Here is a 22,981-nt window from a genome sequence, read left to right on the forward strand (position 1 = left end):
GATGCACATTCAGGAAGGTAGCACAGGATTAGGACACAATGAAATAGGATCTGAAAACAAACATTATAAATCTCACCTTTGACTTTGTACTAATGTAAAAAGGACGTGGAAAATGCAGATTCCTTGTAATTGAACATGTTCCACAGTAACTGCATGCAAAGTTGTTTTCATTTAAATTGCTTAAGTTTTAATTAAAAGGTTAGAGGCCAGTGAGATTGCGTGCAACATGATTGACGCAGGAAAAGTCATCACATCAAAGATCAAAGATGTTGCAGATCGTAGTCACGGCATTTATAAGGGAGAGGGTAAGCAGTCAAATTGTGATCCACAGCAGCACCAATGACATGGGCAGGAAAGGTGATGAGGCCCTGCAAAGTGAGTTCAGGGAGTTAGGATCTGAACAGGACCTCCAGAGTGATGATCTCAGGATTGCTACCTGTGTGAATGCAGAAATAGGGAGACTCTACAGTTCATCTCATGGCTAAGGAAATTATACAGGTGAGAGGGCTTCAGATTTTTGGATCTTTGGCCTTTTTTCCAGGGAAGGTAGGGCCTGTACAGAAGGGACAGCTTGTACCTAAACTGGAGGGGGCGGGGGGGGGGGTAGGAGGCGGGTTTAAACAGAGTTGCAAGGGGATGGGAACCAGAACACCAGAGCAGATATCGAAGTAATTGTGGGGAAAGTAGACGTGAGCCTACGAGCAAAGATGGAAACAGAAAGATTGAGCGTGATGGGACTAATGTTCTGAGTTGGACCTATTTCAATGCAAGGAGTATTGATAAACTTGGAGCTTGGATCACTATATGGAATTATGATGTTGTAACCATTAATAAGACTTGGATGTTGGAAGGTCAGGACTGCCAGCTCAATGTTCCAGGATTCCATTGTTTTAGAATGACACAGGGGTAAGTATTGAAGTGGGAATGGTGGCATTATTAATTAGGAAAAATGCCATGGCAATGCACCAAGAGGACATACTGGAGGGTGGGACTGGTCTATTGAGGCAATTTGGGTGGAACTGAGGAATGAAAAAATGAATGATCACATTGATGGGACTATATTATAGATCTCCCAATAGTTGGCTGGATTTCGGGGAGCAAATTTGTAGACAGATGGTAGACAGATGCAGGAAATACAAGGCTGTGGTAGTTGTTGATTTTAGCTTTTCACACACTGACTAGGACTAATACTGTAAAAGAACAGGATAAGATAAGAGTTTGTCAAATGTTTCCTTAATCAATATATAGAGGTCCCGACTACAGAGAGTGTAATACTGGAAGCCCCATTAAGAAATGAGACAGGGCAGGTGACAGAAGTCTGCACAGGGAAACACTTTGGACCTAGTGATCATAAGTCTGTTAGTTTCAAGATAATTATGGAAAAGGGTAGGACAAGCCTTGGGTTAAGATTCTAAATTGGAGAGAGGCCAATTTTGATTGCATCAGAAGAGATCTGACAAACATGGACTGGGTAGGTTGTTTCGTGGGGTGCTTAGTAAGTGGGAGATCTGCAAAAACTGAAATATTGAAAATACAGAATCTGTATATTCTTGTCAGAGAAAAGGCAAAGCTAACAAGTTTAAAGAACACCCACACACACAAAATGCTGGAGGATCTCTGCAGGCCAGGCAGCATCTCTTTTCCTCCAGCATTTAGTGTGTGTTGCTTGGATTCCCAGCATCTGCAGATTTTCTCTTAAGTTTAGAGAACTTAAATTGATTATAAGACCATAAGATATCGGAGCAGAAGTAGGCCATTCAGCCCATTGAGTCTGCTCTGCCATTCAATCATGGGCTGATCCAATTGTTTCAGTCATCCCCACTCCCCTGCCTTTTCCCCATACCCTTTGATGCCCTGGCTAATCAAGAACCTATCTATTTCTGCCTTAAATAAACCCAATGATTTGGCCTCCACAGCCGCTCATGGCAACTAATTGCACAGATTTACCACCCTCCAACTAATTTCTCTGCATCGCTGTTCTAAATGGATGTCCTTCAATCCTGAAGTTATGTTCTCTTGTCCTAGAATGCCCTACTACAGGAAATAACTTTGCCATATCTAATCTATCGAGTGATGTTGAGGCCAAAATGGAGATGCATATCAGGTGTAGGCAGTTGGGGTTAAATAAGGTACTTGAAGATTATGAGAAATGCAAGGGTACACTTGAGAAAGAAATCAGGAGAGCTGAAAGAGGTCATAAAATTGGTCTAGCTGGCAAGGTGAAAGAGAATCTCAAGGGTTTCTACAGTTATATTACAGTAATATTATGAAGAAAAGGATAGCAAAGGTCAATATTGCACCTCCTGAAGATTTGTATGATCATCTATACATGGAGCCAAAATAATAAGGTGGTAGTGAAGATGAAAAGGCAGAAGTTGTGGAGAATAATGTGATGGATCCAGAACCTGAAAATCCTGCACACCATTCTCTGTAACCTCGCAAACACGAGGAATTCTGCAGATGCTGGAAATTCAAGCAACACACATCAAAGTTACTGGTGAAAGCAGCAGGCCAGGCAGCATCTCTAGGAAGAGGTGCAGACGACGTTTCAGGCCGAGACCCTTCGTCAGGACTAACTGAAGGAAGAGCTAGTAAGAGATTTGAAAGTGAGAGGGGGAGGGGGAGATCCAAAATGATAAGACAGGAGGGGGAGGGATGGAGCCAAGAGCTGGACAGTTGATTGGCAAAAGGGACATGAGAGGATCATGGGACAGGAGGCCCAGGGAGAAGGAAAAGGGGGGGGAACCCAGAGGATGGGCAAGGGGTATAGTCAGAGGGACAGAGGGAGAAAAAAGGAGAGAGAGAAAGAATGTATGTATATAAATAAATAACAGATGGGGTACGAGGGGGAGGGGGAATTGTATCATACGAGGGATGCTTGGATAGGTACACAGATAAGAGAGATATGGAAAGTTATAGTCCGGGCGCAGATAGACAGAACTATGGAGGAGACCAGTGTGACATGAACTAGATGGGCCAATGGGCCTGTTTGTGTATTGTAGTGTTCTATGACTCTACACATCAAATGCTGCTACCCAAACAGCTGATGAAAACTTCAGCAGTAATAGCATTTGCAATAATCCATCAAACAATACAAGAACTTTTATTTGGTTAGCTCTGAAATGCAGATTAGATGAGCTCAACATTTTGCGTTAATGAGTAAAAGGAAAAAACATTTTCAATAAAGTGTACAGTATGCAATATGTTAACCACGTTGAACTGCTTCAAATAACCTTTATTTCTACTGACAACATAAACGTGCTAAAAGAACTCAGCAGGCCAGGCAGCATCAATGGAGGGAAATGGACAGTTGACGTTTCGGGTTGAGACCCTTCAACTGGACTGGAGAGAAAGAGGGGAGGGCAGCCAGCATAAAAATGTTAGAGAAAGGGTAGAGCAAGAGCTGGCAGGTTCAGGTGAGGAGCAGTGATAGGCATGTTAGGTATAGAGTGGGAATCAGCCAGAAGCTGGGAGCTGATAGGAGACAACAGTGGACATGCAATAAAGGGAGGAAGGTGGAAAGGCAACTAATGAAAGGAGTGTGTGGCTAATAGGCAGATGGAGAAGGTGGGGGAGGGGTAATCAACAGGGTGACAGGGCCAGCTGGATCAGCAGGAGACAAAAACGAAATACAAGGGAAAAGAGTCAGGGGGAGTGGTTATTGGAAGCTTGAAAACTTGATATTCATGTTACCAGTTTGAAGACGACCCCGGGAAGAATATGAGATGCTATTCCTCTAATTTGTGTTTAACCTCAAGCTGGTTGTGGAGGAGGCTGTGGACAGAAGTGTCAGTGAGGAAAATGACCAGTCACTGTTTCTATGCTACTGCATATATCAATGCCTTAAACAGCCTTTTGATTACTGGACCTCGATCTATAAAGCGCGGCCCGAAACATCGACTGTACTCTTTTCCTAGATGCTGCCCAGCTTGCTGAGTTCCTCCAGCATTTTGTGTGTGTTGATCAAATTTCCAGCATCTGCAAATAATGGAATCTGAAACTGCTGGAAGAACTTGGGCCTGCTACAGTGCCTCATTTTGAAAAGCCAACCCCTTTGCCTCTGCAGATAATGGGTGATCCACTGAGTTGTTACAGCAATTTGTTTTTTACAACTTTGTTTGTTTCACATTTGACTTTAGGTTTCATGTCAATACCGAACAGAAAATAAAACAAAAAAAAATCAAGCTCCCTTATGACAAATAGTTTGCCACTGATTCCTACATGTCAATAGTATTTGTATTCAAACTCCAGTTAAGCAGAGCAGACAATACTGTAGAATAGTAAGAAACCCTGTGGTAAAGAAGGTGGAAGGAAAAGTATTTCTGCTTACTAAATGATGATCGTGCTTGCGCATGAATGTTAGGTGAGATAAGAAAACAAACTTATCTCTTAATTCCATACCTTAGTTTTTTCTTGGTTCTCAAGTAGGTTTGAAACAGGAACTGGATGGCAAGCTTCATGCCAATCTTTGCCATGGACTGGTACATAGGATGCTTCAGTTTAGTCTATGGAACAAAAGAGTATTAGACTGAGAAAAACAGAAATATAAAATACTCACAAATTAGAAACTGAGCTAAATTTGAACACTCGCTCAAGAGAGAATGAGCAACCCACAGTTTTCTTAATAGCTTTGATAAGTTTCAATTAATTGTTAAAACAAGCAAATAAAACTTTCTTTGGGGGCACTGGTCTTGCATCAATTTGTGTGTGCCACATCCATAACAGAAGCAGTAGTTTTGCATCTTGTCTACTATTCGCAGCCAACATAGGTTAATAGTATGAACAAGACATATTGCTCATGAATAGTATGATAATTTGATCAGTTAAAACATACGACTAAGCACTTAATTTGCCACAAACATATCTCAAGGCAAAGCAAACAAAAGGCATAGCTAGTGCAGAAGTAAGCATTACATTCATACAAGTCAAGTCAAATTTATTTATATAGCACATTTTAAAACAACCCACATTGACCAAAGAGTTGTACAGATCAGAGCGGAATAGCTAAGATTACAAATACCAGAAACACAGACATAACCAACAAGGCAAACAGCTTATAGGCACAAAAGAAACAACATAAGGGCCTAGGCACAAGCCAAAAATCAGCCACATCAGGAGGATTCAAACGCTAGTGAATAAAAGTAAGATTTGAGCCTGGATTTACAAGTTGATGGAGGAGGCAGATCTGATAGGGAGGTGAATGCTGTTCACAGTCTGGGAGCTACAATAGCAAAGGCATGGTCACCCCTGAGCTTAAGTTTAGATCGCGGGACAGCCAGGAGTCCCAAGTCAGCCGACCTGAGGGACCTGGAAGTAGAATAAGGGGTTAGAAGGTCTGTGATGTAAGAGCGGGCCAGCCCATTTAGGGCTTTATAAACAAACAGGAGAATCTTAAAATCAATTCTGAACCATACTGGCAGCCAGTGGAAGGAGGCCAGGATGGGAGTAATATGGTCCCTCTTCCGGGCACCTGTTAGGAGCCTGGCTGCGGCATTCTGGACCAGTTGCAGACGGGACAGGGACGACTGACTAATCCCAGTATACAGGGAATTGTAGTAGTCCAAGTGGGAGGATATAAGGGCGTGGATGACTTTCTCAAGATCTTTGAAAGAGAGAAACTGCTTGATCTTGGCAATAGTAAAATGGCTTTTACTACTGCATTAACTTTCTTGTCAAACTTAAAGGTGGAATCAAATATCACACTAAGGGATTTAACATGGGGTTTGACAAGGGTGCACAGGTTACCAAGACTGTTGGTAATCACTTTGATGAAGTCAGGGGGGCCAAATAGGGCAACTTCAAACTTATCATGTCTACCAGCTGATTTGGTTTTACAAACAATTATTATTGAAATGTTGGTTAACGCAACAGTTAACAATTTTTGGCAATATTTTGTATAGTGTTTGACCTCCATTTACAATGCTTCCCCTAGGTTTTTACGATGCCAAACCTTATCTGGAGTTTACATTGAAGTGTTGGTTCAAACAACACTGCTGTTCTATCTTGGTAACAAATTGAATTTTGGCTCAAATGTGAGTTCTATCAAATAAAAGATTGATTTTGGAATGGACAAAACCGTATGCAGTAGTGCAATTAGTTTTACTGAATCAATTCAATGATTATCACTTAATGCTTAAAGGTTGTCTCAATACACTTAAACAGATGTCAATAACTTTTTTTTGCAAGTTCCCTACTCATTCTGATCTCTTACAACATGGCATGTTTTGAGCCATAAAAGTCACCAATCAGGGCCTTCTTAATAAGGTCAGAGATGGATTTGAGCAGCAAGTTTCTCCAGAAAACCACAGATTCTAAGTCTGGGCGATTGGTTCTTTCCTAACTGAGCTAATAAGAACTTCAATATTATGTTTCTTCTGTACTGTGCTGATAAATATATTTGAACCATATTGTGAAGACTTGCACAGATATGGACTTACTCAAAGAAACCAACTTTTAGAATTGAAAGTATCTAAAAGGGATACACAATGCAGTGAACTTCAAGAAACAATAGATTCTGCAGATGCTGGAAGTTCACAGCAACACACACAAAATGCTGGAGGAACTTAGCAAGTCAGGCAGCATCTATGGAAATGAATAAACAGTGATAGGTGAAACCAGGTGGGTGGGGGGGAGGTGGTGAGGAGAGGGGATGAAATATGAAGCTGGGTGGTAATAGGTGGAAAAGGCAAAAGGGTGAAGAAGGGGGAATCTGATAGGAGAGTGGACCATAAGAGAAAGGGAAGGAGGGGCACCAGAGGTGATAGGCAGGAAAAATTACCATAAGTTGTGTAAATAGATATTTATGCCATCAGGTTGAAGACTACCTTTGGAATATGACGTGTTGCTCCATCAACCTAAGAGGGATCTCATTATAGCAGTAGAGGAGACCATGGGCAGACATGTCAGAACGGGAATGGGGATAGGAATTAAAATGATTGGGCACTAGGAAATTTTTTGTGGATGGAGTGGAGATGTTCGACAAATCAGTCCCCTCAATCTAAAGTGGGTCTCACCAATATGTAGGAGGCCACCATTTGCAGTGAAGTGTTCCCTCATCTGGAAGGACTGTTTGTGGCCTTAAATAGAGGTAAGGGAGGAAGTGAATGGGCAGGTGTAGTACTTCTGCTGCTTGCTTGATGAATAGACAAGGGAATCATGGAGGGATCAATCCCTGTGGAAAGCAGAGGTGGGGGTAGGGAAAAAATTTATTTGGTGGTAGGGGTCTTGTTAAAGATGGCAGAAATTGCAGAGAATGGTATGCTGAGTGTGGAGGCTCCTGGGGTGGTAGGTGAGGACAAGAAAAATTCTAAACCAGTTAAGGTGGCAGGAAGATGGGGTGAGCGTGGATGTTCGGGGAAAGGAAGAGATACAGGTGAGAGCAGCATCAATGTTGAAGGACCGAAAACCCTATACTTTGGAGGAGGAGGACATCTCTGATGTCTTGGAAAGGAAAGTATCATTCCGGGAAGATAACAGTAGAGACGAAGGATCTGAGAAAAGGTAATGGGATTCTTACAGGGTGGGAAGAGGTATAATCAATATAGCTGTGGGAATCAAAGTTCAAAAGTTCAAAGTAAAATTTTATTATCAAAGTACATAAATGTCACCATATACAACCCTGAGATTAATTTTCCTCTGGGCATACTCAGTAAATCTATAGAATAGTAGCATTATCAAGATCAATGAAAGATCAAGTGGAGTGCAAAGTTAACAAGCTGCAACTGCAAATATAAATAAATAGCAATAAATAAAAAGAACATGAGATAAAGAGATACAGTCCTTAAAGTGAGACAATTGATTGTAGGAATATTTCAATGATGGGGCAACTGAGTGCAGTTATCCTCTTTTATTTAATAGTTGAGGGATAGTAATTGTTCTTGAAGCTGGTGGTACGAGTCCTAAGCCACTTGTACCTTCTACCTGATGGCAGCAGCGGGAAGAGAGCATGACTGGGTGGTGAGGATCTTTGACGGTGGATGCTGCTTTTGTACAGCAACATTTCATGTAGATGTGCTCATCGACTGGGAGGGCTTTACCCATGAAGTACTAGGCTGAATCCACTAACTTTTTATGGTTTTCCGTTCAAAGGCTTTGCTGTTTCCTGCAAGCTAGCGGAAGGAAGGAGCGTCTTACACTTCCTTTGGTAGCAATGTATCGCCACCCCGCCACCCTATGAAGAATATAGATAGGGTAAATGCAAGCAGGCTTTTTTCCACTGAAGTTGGGCAAGACTAAAACTGGAGGTCATCGGTAAGGGTGAAAGATTAAATGTTTAAGGGGAACCCGAGGGGGAACTTCTTCACTCAGAGAGTGGTCCGAGTGTGGAATAAGCTACCTGTTCAGGTAGTGGATGTGCGGTCAATTTCAACATTTAAGAGAAATTTGGGTAGGTACATGGATGGGAGGGGTATGGAGGGCTATGATCCTGATGCCGGTTGATGGGACCAGGCAGATTAATGGTTTAGCACAGACCAGATGGGCCGAAGAGCCCGTTTCTGTGCTGTAATGTTCTATGACTCTATCAACCAACTGAATTTAAGTTGATGACATTGACAAGCTCAGCATAAATGCATGAAGCAGCACTAATGTAGTCATCAATGTAATGCAGAAAGAGTTGGGGAGCATTACCAGAGAAGGCTTGGAACATGGACTGTTCTATGTAGCTAAGAAAATGGCCCGTGGCTACACCCTGAAATTGGAGAAGTGAGCGGAGCCGAAAGAGAAACTGATGAGAAATTGGCCAGTTCTGCCAGGCAGAGGAGGGTGGTGATAAAGGGGAACTGGTCAGGTCTGAAGGAAGCTGAGAGCTTCCATGTCTTCTTGATAGAAGATAGGTGTGTATTGGGACTGGACATCCATGGTGAAAATGAAGCAATCAGGGCCAGGAAGTTGAAAGTTGTTGAGGAGATCAAGAGCATTGAAGTGTTCCAGATATAGGTTGCTGAATTTAAATAACTGGATGCAACAATTAGATTTCTGAGGCTGTTACACTTTATTCTGCATTCTGTTGCTTTACATTGCACTACACTGTGCAATGTTATGATATGTATGAGCAGGATGCAAGACAACCTTTTAATTATACCTGGTACACTGGACAATAATAAATCAATTCCAGTTAAGCCTTCACATTCCCAAGTAGTATTACAACTACATAGGCCAATCTCCCAAACAGCACCTGACACTTACTGCATTGAGTGAAATCAAGGAAAGCATGAAACTGAAGTAGTCACTGTTGAAAACATCTCTATTTTTCATGAACTTTAGGTTCTCATCTCGTACCATCTATCAAAGACAAAAAAAAGTCATTCAGACAACAGCTGGATATAATTTGAGCTATTTCAGCAGTTCACACAGCAACAAAATGTGGTTTCATTATTACAGTGTCTGGAGAATTACTGTAAATAACCTTTGCTATTTAAGAGAATTTCCATAAACATGTTTGCATACAATAAACTATTTCTAAAATTTCAGCCACCCTTACAAAGAAATTCTTTTATCAAACTGCGTTATATTGTCAGTTTTTTTCCCTCACAAAAAACCAGACAGAAGAAGAAAAGTATGATTTAGCAGCTGCATATGAGACAGAAGTATCTGATTCAGCAAGTCAGGCAGCATCTATGGAGGGGAATAACAGTTGATATTTTGGGCTGAGACCCTTCATCATTTGCTTTGGTAAGAATTCAAGTAATTCAATACAAACACTCTACATTGTTTATGGTAGATTTCATTGGTAATTCTACTTCTGTTTTAAATTGATATGTTTTGATTGCTTTGTCAAGTTTCCAAAGCTTTTCAAGTGACACATCAGGAAATTAGAGCTGATGCCAAATTCTCAACCTTTTATATAACAGGGTCCGCGGTGGAGCTAATGCAGCAAACTCTACATTATTGAGTCCTATTTTAATGCAAGAGATACCTTTTCAAAATATTCTGAACAGTAGAAATTTTTAATTACTTCACTTTGCAATGACGTTACCTTGTTAATAAATCTGATCAACAGTTCATCACCATGATCTAAATTCCACATTCTGGAGTCTGCAAGAGTATGCTGGATACTGTACAAGCAGAATACATGGGCAATTGTTCAATTCTAGGAAATGTACCTTCAACAGATGTTTTGCTGTTAAAGCCCTGACTATAAGAAACAATTAGTCCCTTAAAATATGGCTTTTTGTAGTGAAATAGAAAAATAACACTAATTTCTAATCCATGAGATTGATTAACCAAAGGACAGGGGAAATCTGCATCTGCAGCATTCTACCACCCACACCGGACCCCCTACAACACACCAACCGACACAACCGATCGACAGATGATGCCACAGCCACAGCACCATACACCATCTTCACTCTCACCCGGAGAAGAGGGATGCTTGTGTTAGAATGCTGTTCTTGGATTACAGTTCAGCATTCAACACCATAATTCCGCCCCCCAGACTCGAAAAGAAGTTCAGAGGCCAGGCTTTCACCCCGTCTTGTGCAGTTGGATCCTGGACTTGCTGTCGGAAAGCTGGCAGGTGGTAAGGATGGACTTCCTCACCTTGGGATGTGCTGTCCTAAGCTCCCTCCTCCACTCCCAATACACTCACGACTGTGCTGCCACAAATAGTTCCAATCTGCCGTTAAAATTTGCAGATGACATTACACTGATAGGCCTTATTTTTCAACAATGATGAGACGGCCTACAGAGAAGTCAACACCCTGATACAGTGGTGCCAGGAAAACAACCTCTCCCCCGATGTAGGAAAATGAAGGAGCTGATTGTGGATTACAGGACGAACGGAGATAGGCTAGCCCCTATTGACATCAACCGGACTGTAGTTGAGAGGGTGAATAGTTTCAAATTCCTTAGCATATACATCACCGAGGATCTCAGCTGGACTGTGTGGTGTAAAAAAGCACAACAGCTCATCTTTAACCTCTGCCAGCTGAAGTTTGCAATAAGTCCTCAAATCCTCAAGATTTTCTACAGGGGCACCATAGAGAGCATTCTGACTGGCTGTGTCATCGCCTGGTATGGGAACTGTACTACCCTCAGTCACAGGGTACTGCAGAGTGGACAGCCCAGTGCATCAGTGTATGTGAACTTCCCTCTATTCAGGACATTTACAGCAGCACGTCCGTAAAAAGGTCCCGGAGGATCATCAGGGATTCCAGCAACCCCAACCACAAGCTGTTTCAGCTGCTACCGCCTGGCAAATGGTACCTCAGCATTAAGGCCAGGATCAACAGGCTCCAGGACTGCTTCTTTCATCAGGCCATCAGATTCATTAATACAGATTGATCTGATTGCATATCTGACCGTACATACATGTATACCAAGCAATTATGTGTACAATTTTAGTGTTTGGGTAATGTCCTCCCACATTTCCCTTCTTATTGCTTCCACATTGTGATGGAAAGCAACAAAGATTTTTACTCCCTCGTGTTGTGAGATAGGTGTAAGAAATAAAAGAAACCTTAAATCTTAAAAAAAATAAGTCAATGTCCGACAAGAATTCAAGGGGGAAAATCATCCATTGATAAAGCAAGGATAACTGAGGCAAATAAAAGATGAGCAAAATAATTACATGGCAAATAAAGGTACAGAGATTATGCCTAAGTAATCAGATTTTGTTGGGAGGGAACTACAGGTGTCCCCCGCTTTTCGAACGTTCGCTTTACGAAACCTCACTGTTATGAAAGACCTACATTAATACCCTGTTTTCACTTTCAGAAGGTGTTTTCACTGTTACGAAAAATATTCAGTGCGCAATAAAAAAAATCAGCGCACACCCCGAGCAGCCGCTCTCCCCCAGATTCCGAACTGCTTCGCTTTAACATGTGCCTGTGAGCAGCCATTTGCAAGATGAGTTCTATGGTATCGGAAAAACCTGAAAGAGCTCGTAAAGGTGTTATACTTACGGTAAAACTAGACATAATTAAGCATTTTGAACGTGGTGAACGAAGTAAGGACAACGTGAGTTTGGCTTGTGGAAGCTGACGAACATGATGTTGAAGAGGTTTTGGCATCCCATCACCACGAACTGATAGATGAAGAGCTGATGCAATTGGAAGAGGAAAGGATAACAATCGAAACCGAATGAGTAATGATAAAGTACGACTTTAATTTTGAAAGGGTACATCAGTTTAGGAGATATTTGCAGGATGGTTTGAGTCCTTATTAAAGAACTGTGTGATAGAAAAATGCACGAGGTTCAGCAGTCAAGCAAGCCTTCCACATCAGCCACAGCAGACAACGAACCTCGACCTTCGACATCGAGGTGGGCAGAGATAGAAGATGAGCTGCCTGCTCTAATGGAAACAGACGACGAGATGACACCCCAGTGTCCCACCACCCCAACCCCCAGGCCATGGACAGATACCGATTTGCAGAGAATGCAATGGTAGCCGGGAGGCACACAGCACATCGTTAAGAAAAAAGCCGAAATAAACATGCTAAATAATTAGGTGCCACCGACACGTAATTGTCGGCCCAGATCAGGGACGACGCAATCGGAAATCGGCACTGATCTGAGCCGACAATTACGTGTCCGGTGGCACCTAATTAATTAGCTTGTTTATTTCGGCTTTTGTCTTAAAGATGTGCTGTGTTCCTCCCGGCTACCGCTGCATTCCTGCATGCTTTGCGGCAATGTATCGCTCGGCGGCCTGGAGGGTGGGGACCACTAACCACTCCAGCCTGTGACGACTCAGTCGAACACACCATCATCAGTGCGCTTGGCAAGCTGTCCTCCCGATTCCCGTAAGTGATACTACACTGTACATACATTATTTCTACTTTATATCGGCTGTGTATTTATCATATCATTCCTGCTTTTACTATATGTTACTGTTATTTTAGGTTTTATGTGTTATTTGACATGGTTTGGTAGGTTATGTTTGGGACTGCAAACGCTCACAAAATTTTCCCATATAAATAAATGGTAATTGCTTCTTCGATTTACGACATTTCGGCTTACGAACCGTTTCACAGGAATGCTCTACCTTCGGATGGTGGGGGAAACCTGTAATCTGAAGTATTAGCACTAACAGTTGGGTAGAACGGCCTGCTTCTATTTCTGTATCAACTTCTAGTATTAGTTCTGTATTTTGGCAAACACTGAAGCAGCAAGCAGGGAAGGTAAAGCAAGAAATATATTCTGAAATTTTGAGAGATCTGGTAGCTAACAACTACATTAAGTCTATTTAATATAACATATCAAAATGCCTAAAAGCTTAGATACATTATTAAAGCTGTGATCAAGTCACACAGGGAGGGCAGATGACCATGGTTTCAGTAGAGAGGTATTTAGGGAAGGGGTGTATGGGGTGTCAGGGAGGGGTAGCACCTCTGGTGGGGGAACATGTCGCGTCCTTTTCAGGGCGGTTAGTCCACCTTTGGGCCCCACCTGGCACTCAGCTCTCACCTGTGGCTCCCCGTAGCTGTTTGCATGCGACAGCGGCCACACCCTGGGCAACGGCTTCGACAAGCCAGCTAAACCAGGTGAGGGTAGCCGACGGGTCTCAAACCCTCGATGAGATAGGGAGTTGTCTATCCCAGCATGTGAAGACAGACTCCGGCGGTTTGAGCGGACGAGACCAATGGAAGGTCCAATGGTCAAGAAGGCGGTCTTTGCAAGCGTCGTGGAACTTGTACAGCAGGACAAGACACAGAAGACGTCCTGGTCATCCACTGCGCCTAGTCCCATCTCCAGCCGTCTAGACTCTGTCTTGCCACTGGATCCAGATGGGAATTGGGAAGAGAGTGAGGCTGACGCTGCGCAACTCTCCCTCACTTAAATCCAAATCACGCGCTAGTCTCGACACCATCATATTGGTGTCGAGGTCCTCATCGACGTCAATGATGGACGAACAAGGATTTAGGGAAGGAATTTAAGAATTTAAGACCATGATAACCAAAGCTAATAGTACAGTGTGTTGAACGTAGAGATGAACATGTGGACTTTATTAGATTGTAGATATTATGAGCGGTTACAGTTCTGAACTGCAGTAAAGAATTAAGAGTAGCCATGACCACAGAAGGATTTGAAAACAGACTTGATAACTTTAAAACTGATTTACAGTAGCACCACTATGGATAAACAAGCATGACATTGGAAAAATGTAATGTACGAGTTAAACAGTACAGTAATAAATTAATCAAGTTTACAGAAAAAATGCAAAGTAGGTAAATCAGCAGTGCATTGGAATATCCAATTCCAGAGGCAACAAATGCATCAATGAGGATGTTAGGAAAGAAGTCCAGTTATATTGCATACTAGTGCTGTTGTTTCACAACTCCAGCAGCCAGTTTGCTCCTGAAACTTTGGACAGAATCAAAAATTTACAAAGCAAGAGTTCACCTGTGCTTTTGACAAAGACCTCTGAACAGCATTAGCACTGGCCTTTATCCCTTGAGGCGATGGCTCATCAGAACACATGCAAGTACTATTAAAACGTGAAGCCTTTTCTTTCCTTTCATGTAGCAAGTTCCAGCCCCTTATGACTATCTGAGTGAAAGCGTTTTTGTCTTTTCTACTTTACTCTTTCCATCTCACTCCCTTGGTTATTTGAACCTTCAGCTACGAGAATTAAGTTTTTTCCTATTTACACTATCTCAGCTCCTCACAACTATAGATATAGACCCTACTAATACATCTCCCTTCTCTTGGTCACAGAAAATACCCAAATTTCCACAATCCTTGCTCATACCAGGCAACAACTTTGCAAATCATCTTCTCTGATGCAACCAACGATGGGTAGTGAGATGCATATTTTTTTTGCAATACAAAAGCAATGAGAGTTCATAAGATATTCCATTAGTAATAAGAGATTTATTTATAAGTGAATAGTAAGTGAAAATGAGTGTGAAAGGCATTTAAATGCAAGTCTCACATTTTATCTGCACAAAGTGTATTCTGATGAAATTTTGCAGCATTCTTCGTTGTTTACTCAAGATACCAAGTAGGAAATGGGAAAGTTGCTTATACAAATGGGTAATTCCTGGAAAGCCCCAAAATATATCATTTAAATTTCTCCAAATCTCTACTGCATACTGACAAAAGGTCTTATGATGTTTCTGTTCAGTTTAATATTATGATTTCTTTATTGATTAGCTTCTTACCTGGTAAATTCTGGCTGGCAATTTTTCCACAAAGAGCCCCTTCTTTTCTCCCTTCCTTACCAGTTTGGTCAACAATGAAAGACGGTCATTGTTTGGTCTATGAGGACGAGGGGATGACTGGGGTGAAACTTCAGGTGAAGAGGGTGCAGATCTACCAAAAAGCAAGCCAGTCAAGGTAAAGCACTAACAGCAATAATAATTCCATATTAAACAAGAAAGCAGACTACAAATAAACATTATGGTCATATTTTAGAAAAAATACTCTCCAAAATCATTTGAAAAACCAAAGTTGCAGATGATAGAAATAAAAGTATGATCAGGAAAAGCTAAATTTAGGTAGGTGACCTTCCATTGGGATGAAGTGAAGTACCAATAGAAGAACATGACAATATGAGGAATTCATAGCTTTTTGCATAAGAAAAAGGATTGTAAGGGATAAAATTGGTCCACTTGAAGATCAGAGTGGTCGGCTATGTGCAGAACCAAAGGAAATGTGGAAGATCTTAAATAGGTTTTTTGCGTCTGTATTTGCTAAGGAAACTGGCATGAAGTCTATGGAATTAAGGGAAACAAGTAGTGAGATCATGGAAACTGTACAGATCGAAAAGGAGGAGGTCCTTGCAGTCTTGAGGAAAATTAAAGTGGATAAATCCCCGGGACCTGACAGGGTGTTCCCTCGGACCTTGAAGGAGACTAGTGTTGAAATTGCAGGGGCCCTGGCAGAAATATTTAAAACGTTGCTGTCTACAGGTGAGGTGCCAGAGGATTGGAGAGTGGCTCATGTTGTTCCGTTGTTTAAAAAAGGATCGAAAAGTAATCCGGGAAATTATAGGCCAGTAAGTTTAACGTCGGTAGTAGGTAAGTTATTGGAGGGAGTACTAAGAGACAGGATCTACAAGCATTTGGATAGACAGACACTTATTAGGGAGAGTGCGTGGTAGGTCATGTTTGACCAATCTATTGGAGTTTTTCGAGGAGGTTACCAGGAAAGTGGATGAAGAGAAGGCAGTGGATATTGTCTACATGGACCTCAGTAAGGCCTTTGACAAGGTCCCACGTGGGAGGTTAGTTAGGAAAATTCAGTCGCTAGGTATACATGGAGAGGTGGTAAATTGGATTAGACATTGGCTCAATGGAAGAAGCCAAAGAGTGTTAGTAGAGAATTGCTTCTCTGAGTGGAGGCCTGTGACTAGTGGTGTGCCACAGGGATCAGTGCTGGGTCCATTGATATTTGTCATCTATATCAATGATCTGGATGATAATGTGGTAAATTGGATCAGCAAATTTGCTGATGATACAAAGATTGGAGGTGTAGTAGACAGTGAGGAAGGTTTTCAGAGCCTGCAGAGGGACTTGGACCAGCTGCAAAAATGGGCTGAAAAATGGCAGAAGGAGTTTAATACAGACAAGTGTGAGGTATTGCATGTTGAAAGGACAAACCAAGGTAGAACATACAGGGTTAATGGTAAGGCACTGAGGGGTGCAGTGGAACAGAGGGATCTGGGAATACAGATACAAAGTTCCCTAAAAGTGGCATCACAGGTAGATAGGGTCGTGAAGAGAGCCTATGGTACATTGGCCTTTATTAATCAAAGTATTGAGTATAAGAGCTGGAATGTTATGATGAGGTTGTATAAGGCATTGGTGAGGCCGAATCTGGAGCATTGTGTTCAGTTTTGGTCACCAAATTACAGGAAGGATATAAATAAGGTTGAAAGAGTGCAGAGAAGGTTTACAAGGATGTTGCCGGGACTTGAGAAACTCAGTTACAGAGAAAGGTTGAATAGGTTAGGACTTTATTCCCTGGAGCGTAGAATAATGAGGGGAGATTTGTTAGAGGTATATAAAATTATGATGGGTATTGATAGAGTGAATGCAAGCAGGCTTTTTCCACTGAGGCAAGGGGAGAAAAAAACCAGAGGACATGGGTTAAAGGTGAGGGGGGAAAAGTTTAAAGGGAACATTAGGGGGGGCTTCTTCACACAGAGAGTGGTGGGAGTATGGAATGAGCTGCCAGACGAGGTGGTAAATGCGGGTTCTTTTTTAACACTTAAGAATAAATTGGACAGATACACGGATGGGAGGTGTATGGAGGGATATGGACCGTGTGCAGGCCAGTGGGACTAGGCAGAAAATGGTTCGGCACAGCCAAGAAGGTTTCTGTGGTTTTATGGTTAAAACAGTTTAATTCATAAAGAATGCTCAGTTGAGTTATTGGTATGGGTAACCTTTGAGAAATAAGAGGGTGAAACACTGAACTGACAAAGTTCAGTTGTGATTTGGTAGTTACAGAAGGAATATGAACAAGGCCACAAATTTGAGGAGTGCTGATTACGGTACTTACAAAGATAAATCCTCCGCTTCTTGTCGAACAACACTAACTCGACTTTTCTTTGGTAAAACTGGAGAATTCTGGTCTAACATTCGTTGGTAAAATAACATGTAGGCATTCCAATACCTGCGACGGACTTCAGGATAAGGGTTTGCTAAGAAAGGAAAAGAAACATCTCTAAAATATAACCTTCACAAACAGCTGTTACCATAATTTAATTTTTGTTTAAAACTGCAATCTAAAATAATTACAATGGATTTTTCTTAATGACTGAGGTATTAATATTTTCTTTTGAGTTCTGCATTCAATAACTTAAGTCCATAACTGGCTTCAGTCACCTTAGGACTTTTTAATTCTATGAGATGCATCACCACAGGCAAAGTTGGAATTTGTCGCTGCTTCCTAGTTATTGTACTGTCACGAATGACTTGATACCCCCCACGAGCCAAGTGGAGAGGCTGCTTTTATAATGCTGATAATTGAAAGATCATGTGAGTTAAGAAAAGATGAGATAAAACTTTATTTATCCCAGAGGAAATTATTGTTGCAAGATTGCTGTCAAAAATATATACTTTAAAATACAAAATGTAAACATTGAGGTACAAAAAACCCCACAAAATGCGCATTAAAAAGTAATAGTGCAAAATACAGACATGAAACCATACACTTACAAACTTAAGCAGGAGTTGTTGAGTCTTATAGCCATAGGGAGAAAGGATCTCCTGTAGTGTTCAGTGGTGTAACTCAGTGGAATCAGTCTCTTACTAACGGCACTCCTCTGTTTGTCCAGAATGTCATGGAGGGGGTGAAAGGGATTGTCCATAATGCTCCGTAGCTTCTGCAGCATCCTCCCCTCAGACGGTCCAGCTCCATCACCAGAACAGAACCAGCCTTCCTGATGAGCTTGTCAATCTTCTTGGCATCAACTGCTCTCACCCTGCTGCCCCAGCAGACTACAGCGTAGAATAGAGTGCTGGCCAAAACTGAGTCATAGAACATCTGCAGGATAGTATTGAATGACTGGACCCTCCTCAGGAAGTACAGTTAGCTCTGTCCTTTCTCAAACAGAGCCCCTGCATTTTCAGTCCAGTCCTGTTTATTGTCCAGGTGACTTCCTGGGTATTTGTAGTCCCAAACAACTTCCACATCCGTTCCCTTGATGGAAATGGGTATGCAGGGCATTTTCACCTTCCTTAAGTCCACCACCAACTCCTTTGTCTTAGTGATGTTGAGCTGCAGGTGATTCTGCCCACGCTACTCAACAAGGTTGTCCACCACTCTTCTGTACTCAGCCTCTTGACCTTGATACAGACCACAACTGCCGAATCGTCCGAAAACTCCTGTAGGTGGCAGGACTCCGAGTTGTATCTGAAGTCCGAGATGTAGACAGTGAACAGGACAGTCCCTGAGGTGCCCTTGTGCTACTAACCACAGTATCTGATACACAGCTCTGAAACCTCACATACTGTGGCTGTCTATAATCCAGGACACTAGTGAAGCATCCACCTACATCTCTGTGAGCTTACTCCCTAATAAAGCAGGTCGTATGGTGTTAAAAGCACTGGAGAAATCAAAGAATATGATTCTCACAGTGCTGCCTGGCTCATCCAGATGGGTGTAAGCCCGTTGAAGTAGGAAGATAATGGCATTAGCTGACAGAGGGACGTAGACCTGAGGACATTGGTGTGGGAAAACTCTCTGGGCAAATAATATGGATGGAGACTTATGGTTAAAAGTTCAAGGCCTGGGCTGCATACATGCTCCTTCACCGTGACGTGTCCAGGGTCGCACTATCTGTTCTTTACGAAAACCGCGAGACCCTCCTTTCTTCTTGCCACTTTCCATAAGGACATAAGATATAGGAGCAGAATTAGGCCATTCGGCCCATCAGGTCTGCTCCGCCATTTCATCATGGCTGATCCATTTTCCCTCTTCTCTTCATTCTCATCAAAATGTATCACTTGACATTTCTCAACATCGTTTTATACCCACCCATTCCACCATGCTGTATGTATGCGCTCACTGGACACTTTATTAGGTACAGCAGTGGAACCTAGTGTGGTCTTCAGCTGCTGTAGCCCATCCACTTCAAGGTTTGATGTGTTGTGCGTTCCGAGATGCTCTTCTGCACATCATTGTCAGCATGAAGCAGCCTGGCCACGTCACTGATTCTACAGATGTTTGACGATTAAGAACAGGGTTTTATCTGATTCCTTTCCTCACTTTCCTGAACAAACCTCAGTTGCACTGCAATTGGATCACGTGATTAATCCACAATGTCTAGCTACCCTTTAGAGTACCAACTATTTAGCATACCCAGAACCTCAAATGCACTTTCCACATCATCTTCCTTCGGAACACTGATATAAGGTTTTCACCAAGCAACCTCGGCCATTTCCTTTTTGGTCTTTTAACTAGTCCCACAACACCTCTCACAACCCACCTTGTTCCCATGTCTATAGAAAAACGCTGGATTCCATTTTATGTTTGCAGCCAGTCAATTCTTGTGGTATTTGCCTCTTATTTCCTTTATTAAAAAAAAACTTCCTGCAATCAGTTTAGAACTACCACATGCTTTACCTGTGCTCTATTTTATTTTTAATCTTTTTGGTCATCAATACAGAATCTTTGTTGCAACTCCTGTTTGCCCGCACACACTGAAAGCCATCTAGGTTTTCATTAGAGTCTGGAACATCCCCATGCAGCCATGTCTCAGTGTAGCACATAACACAGCTCTCACAGAACACCCTCTTATTCCTCACTAGTGATGTTAGCTCATCCACCTTGTTACCGAGCGTTTCCCATGATAATGGAGGGAAGATATGGCTTGTACCTCCACTTCCTTGTCCATTGTTTTCTTCCAGCCCTATGTCACCTAGATCTCCCCTTCAGCTCCTTGGGAGTTTCAGGTCTCTAGGTGGCCAAAGCACACTGTCATAGACTCTGCAGCTGATCCCTGGAGTAAACAATAGATCCACCTGCCACTTCTGCTAGGACAGACTGGCATGACAAAAAAAAGTATCCCGACAGTGACAAAAATGATAAATCCCTGCTGAAGCCACATCTACCGAATTAAGTATTTATAGAAAATACAAACAGCAAAAATCTATTAACAAAACCCTTAAAACAAAGAGCAACCTGGCTGGCTGCCGTCTGGTGACAGTGTCAGAATTATTCCAACTATTTTGATCCAGCTGTGAGTAAGTATCAAGAACCCCAATACAGGTGCTTAGCACATAGCCGCTTATCAACCCAATTTTTTTGTTTTTGTTAGAGCGAAAAACCCAAAATTTTGGGAGGAACATAGTGGATCAGGTAGCATCTGTGGAGGCAGTGGGATTGTTAATGTTTTGGGTTGAGAATTCATATCAGTACCTGCTGAGTTCCTCCAGCAGTTTGCCTTTTTGTACCAAATTACAGCAACTGCAGTCTCGCATTTCCAGATATGTTGCTGCCTTGACTTTAACACGTGAAGAATTGACAACTTCATAAAACTGAAACCTTAGCAATCATCAAACTATTCCACTTTTGATAGCATGATGGAGATGGAAATTGACCAGCTGAGTCCTGAGACCTGCTAAAATAATATTCTGGAAATGAAATGACTAGTCACTAACAAGCACAATAATGACTCCAATAACTGGGAGGTACCCCCCACTTACCAGTTCAGCTTTGTTTGGAAGCTTTGATGTCCTGGTAATTATTGTGTCCATTCTTTTCTTAAACAAAACTATTTTCTGGTTAACTAACAGACTGCAGAGGGAAACCTATGCTTCTATATTTTACACAGAGACTAATGTTGACGTTAAGGTAGGAGACTGGACTACTAATATTTCCCTGGCTTGCCATTCAGCAAAGTTGCAATTGCTAGTTAAAGTCCATTCATGTGGACTTTTGCAAGGCCTTCAACATGGTGTTGAATGGTATGTTCATCTGAAAAGTGAAGTCCCATAAAATCCAAGGAGAACTAGTTAGGTGGATTCAAAATTGGCTTGGAGGTAGGAAGCTGAAGGTGGTGATTGAAGGCTGTTGCTTGGAATGGAGGCTGGAATAGTGGTATACCTCAGGGGTCAGTGATGGGACACTTGTTATTCATTATTTATATAAATGATTTGGATGCAAATGATATGAAATTATGTGTTGCTGATGATGAAGAAGGTTATCGTAGATTAACAGGGGATCTTGATTAGCCAGGGAAATGGGCTGGGGATTGATTATAACTGAAAGTCCACTGCTACAGTCTATGATCAAATGATTAATTCTACCGACTACGAGAAGAATGATTTTGACATTGATAGTTCTTGCCTGATTTACAGTTTTATGTTCAGTTCAGCTGTCCCCCCCCAAAAAAAGCCTTTTATTCCAAGGATTCCAATATGACCTTTTGTTCAGTTCATTTACGTGCCTTGAACATACTTTGGATGTTGACACCAGTAGTGCAACGCTAACCTCTCTCCACCTTGCTAACATTTTTGAATATTTAACAATATGCCAAAACAAACTTGTTTCTCTAATCTGCCCTTCAGTGATAAACTGGCCAAAGATTAGATTTTATGTTTCTTTCCTACTTGGTCTTTCGATCATTGCCTCCATTCAGCAGAAATGTTAGTTTATAAGAATCAAAATCTTAGAATCTTGCAGCATGGAAGAAAGTCCCTGGGGCACAACTGCCCATACTGTAAGAGATAAGCACACTCAATCATAGTAGTTCCATTGCAACTCACACTGATCGTAAACTTTAGGTCTGTACTCGCCACCAAAACATTCAAATTCCAACGTCTCATCATTTAGATCGAACTCTTCTACCACTGTATCATTGAATTTGTACCATTTCCCTTTGCCACCAGCCCTGTGGAGTCAAAAAAGTTCAAAGTGAGACCAGAACCAAAGCTACATACACCACACTACTTATAGTTCCAATGCTGTAAGCCCTCAATGTTCATTTTTATATTATTGATTTACCATCTAGTGTAAATTGACCTGACTTAAATAAAAATAACCTCAACTCATTTTCACCCACCTCCTGTCCTTGATGAATGAGTAATAATGTCCAGCATGTGCCTGGCCACTATGAACAATCACTCCAACCAGCTCATAGTTTTCAGTTGGGGCACCTTTTTTTCTTGGAGAGCCGCCTCCCACGTGATCACCTGCTTTGCCATTTTCACCATGTTCAGAAGAGTGCTCTTGACGTGCCATTCCAGACACGGTATAGGGCTCCATGTTAAGAAGCCAAGGAAACTAGGAGAAAACAAACAGAATTAAAGATTGGATAATCACACTGGTGTAAGTTGTAAATACTGCAGTTAAAATCTTGTGGTTTAGCAGCACAAAACAATGGAAACATATTTCCAAGTGAGTCATATTGAATCAGAACTGACAGCCAGTAGTGAGCCACCCTTACTTTCCACTGATGGTCTTGACAGATGGAAAAGGAATAGAATTTACATTGTGATTTTAAAATAAAAAACAGCAAACTGCTTGAGGAACTCTGGGTCAGGCAGCATCTGTGGAGGGAAATGGACAGTTGATGTTTTGGGTTGA

The 22,981-nt window shown here is 41.8% G+C and overlaps 1 protein-coding gene across 2 annotated transcripts in view; it reads right to left on the minus strand.

Moving 5' to 3' along the window:
- The window catches only part of usp24 (ubiquitin specific peptidase 24), a 255,619-nt gene that overhangs the window by 49,197 nt on the left and 183,441 nt on the right, over positions 1–22,981 (minus strand). For both annotated transcript variants that reach the window (XM_072273615.1, XM_072273614.1), the window contains exons 48-53: positions 22,458–22,678; positions 22,162–22,286; positions 17,450–17,591; positions 15,106–15,256; positions 9,187–9,282; positions 4,402–4,505 (exon numbers count right to left, since the gene is read on the minus strand). In XM_072273615.1, coding sequence (XP_072129716.1) covers positions 4,402–4,505; positions 9,187–9,282; positions 15,106–15,256; positions 17,450–17,591; positions 22,162–22,286; positions 22,458–22,678 — 839 coding nt within the window. The remainder of the gene's footprint in view (positions 1–4,401; positions 4,506–9,186; positions 9,283–15,105; positions 15,257–17,449; positions 17,592–22,161; positions 22,287–22,457; positions 22,679–22,981) is intronic.

The sequence above is a fragment of the Mobula birostris genome, chromosome 12, assembly GCF_030028105.1.
Source record: "Mobula birostris isolate sMobBir1 chromosome 12, sMobBir1.hap1, whole genome shotgun sequence".
NCBI lineage: Eukaryota > Metazoa > Chordata > Chondrichthyes > Myliobatiformes > Myliobatidae > Mobula > Mobula birostris.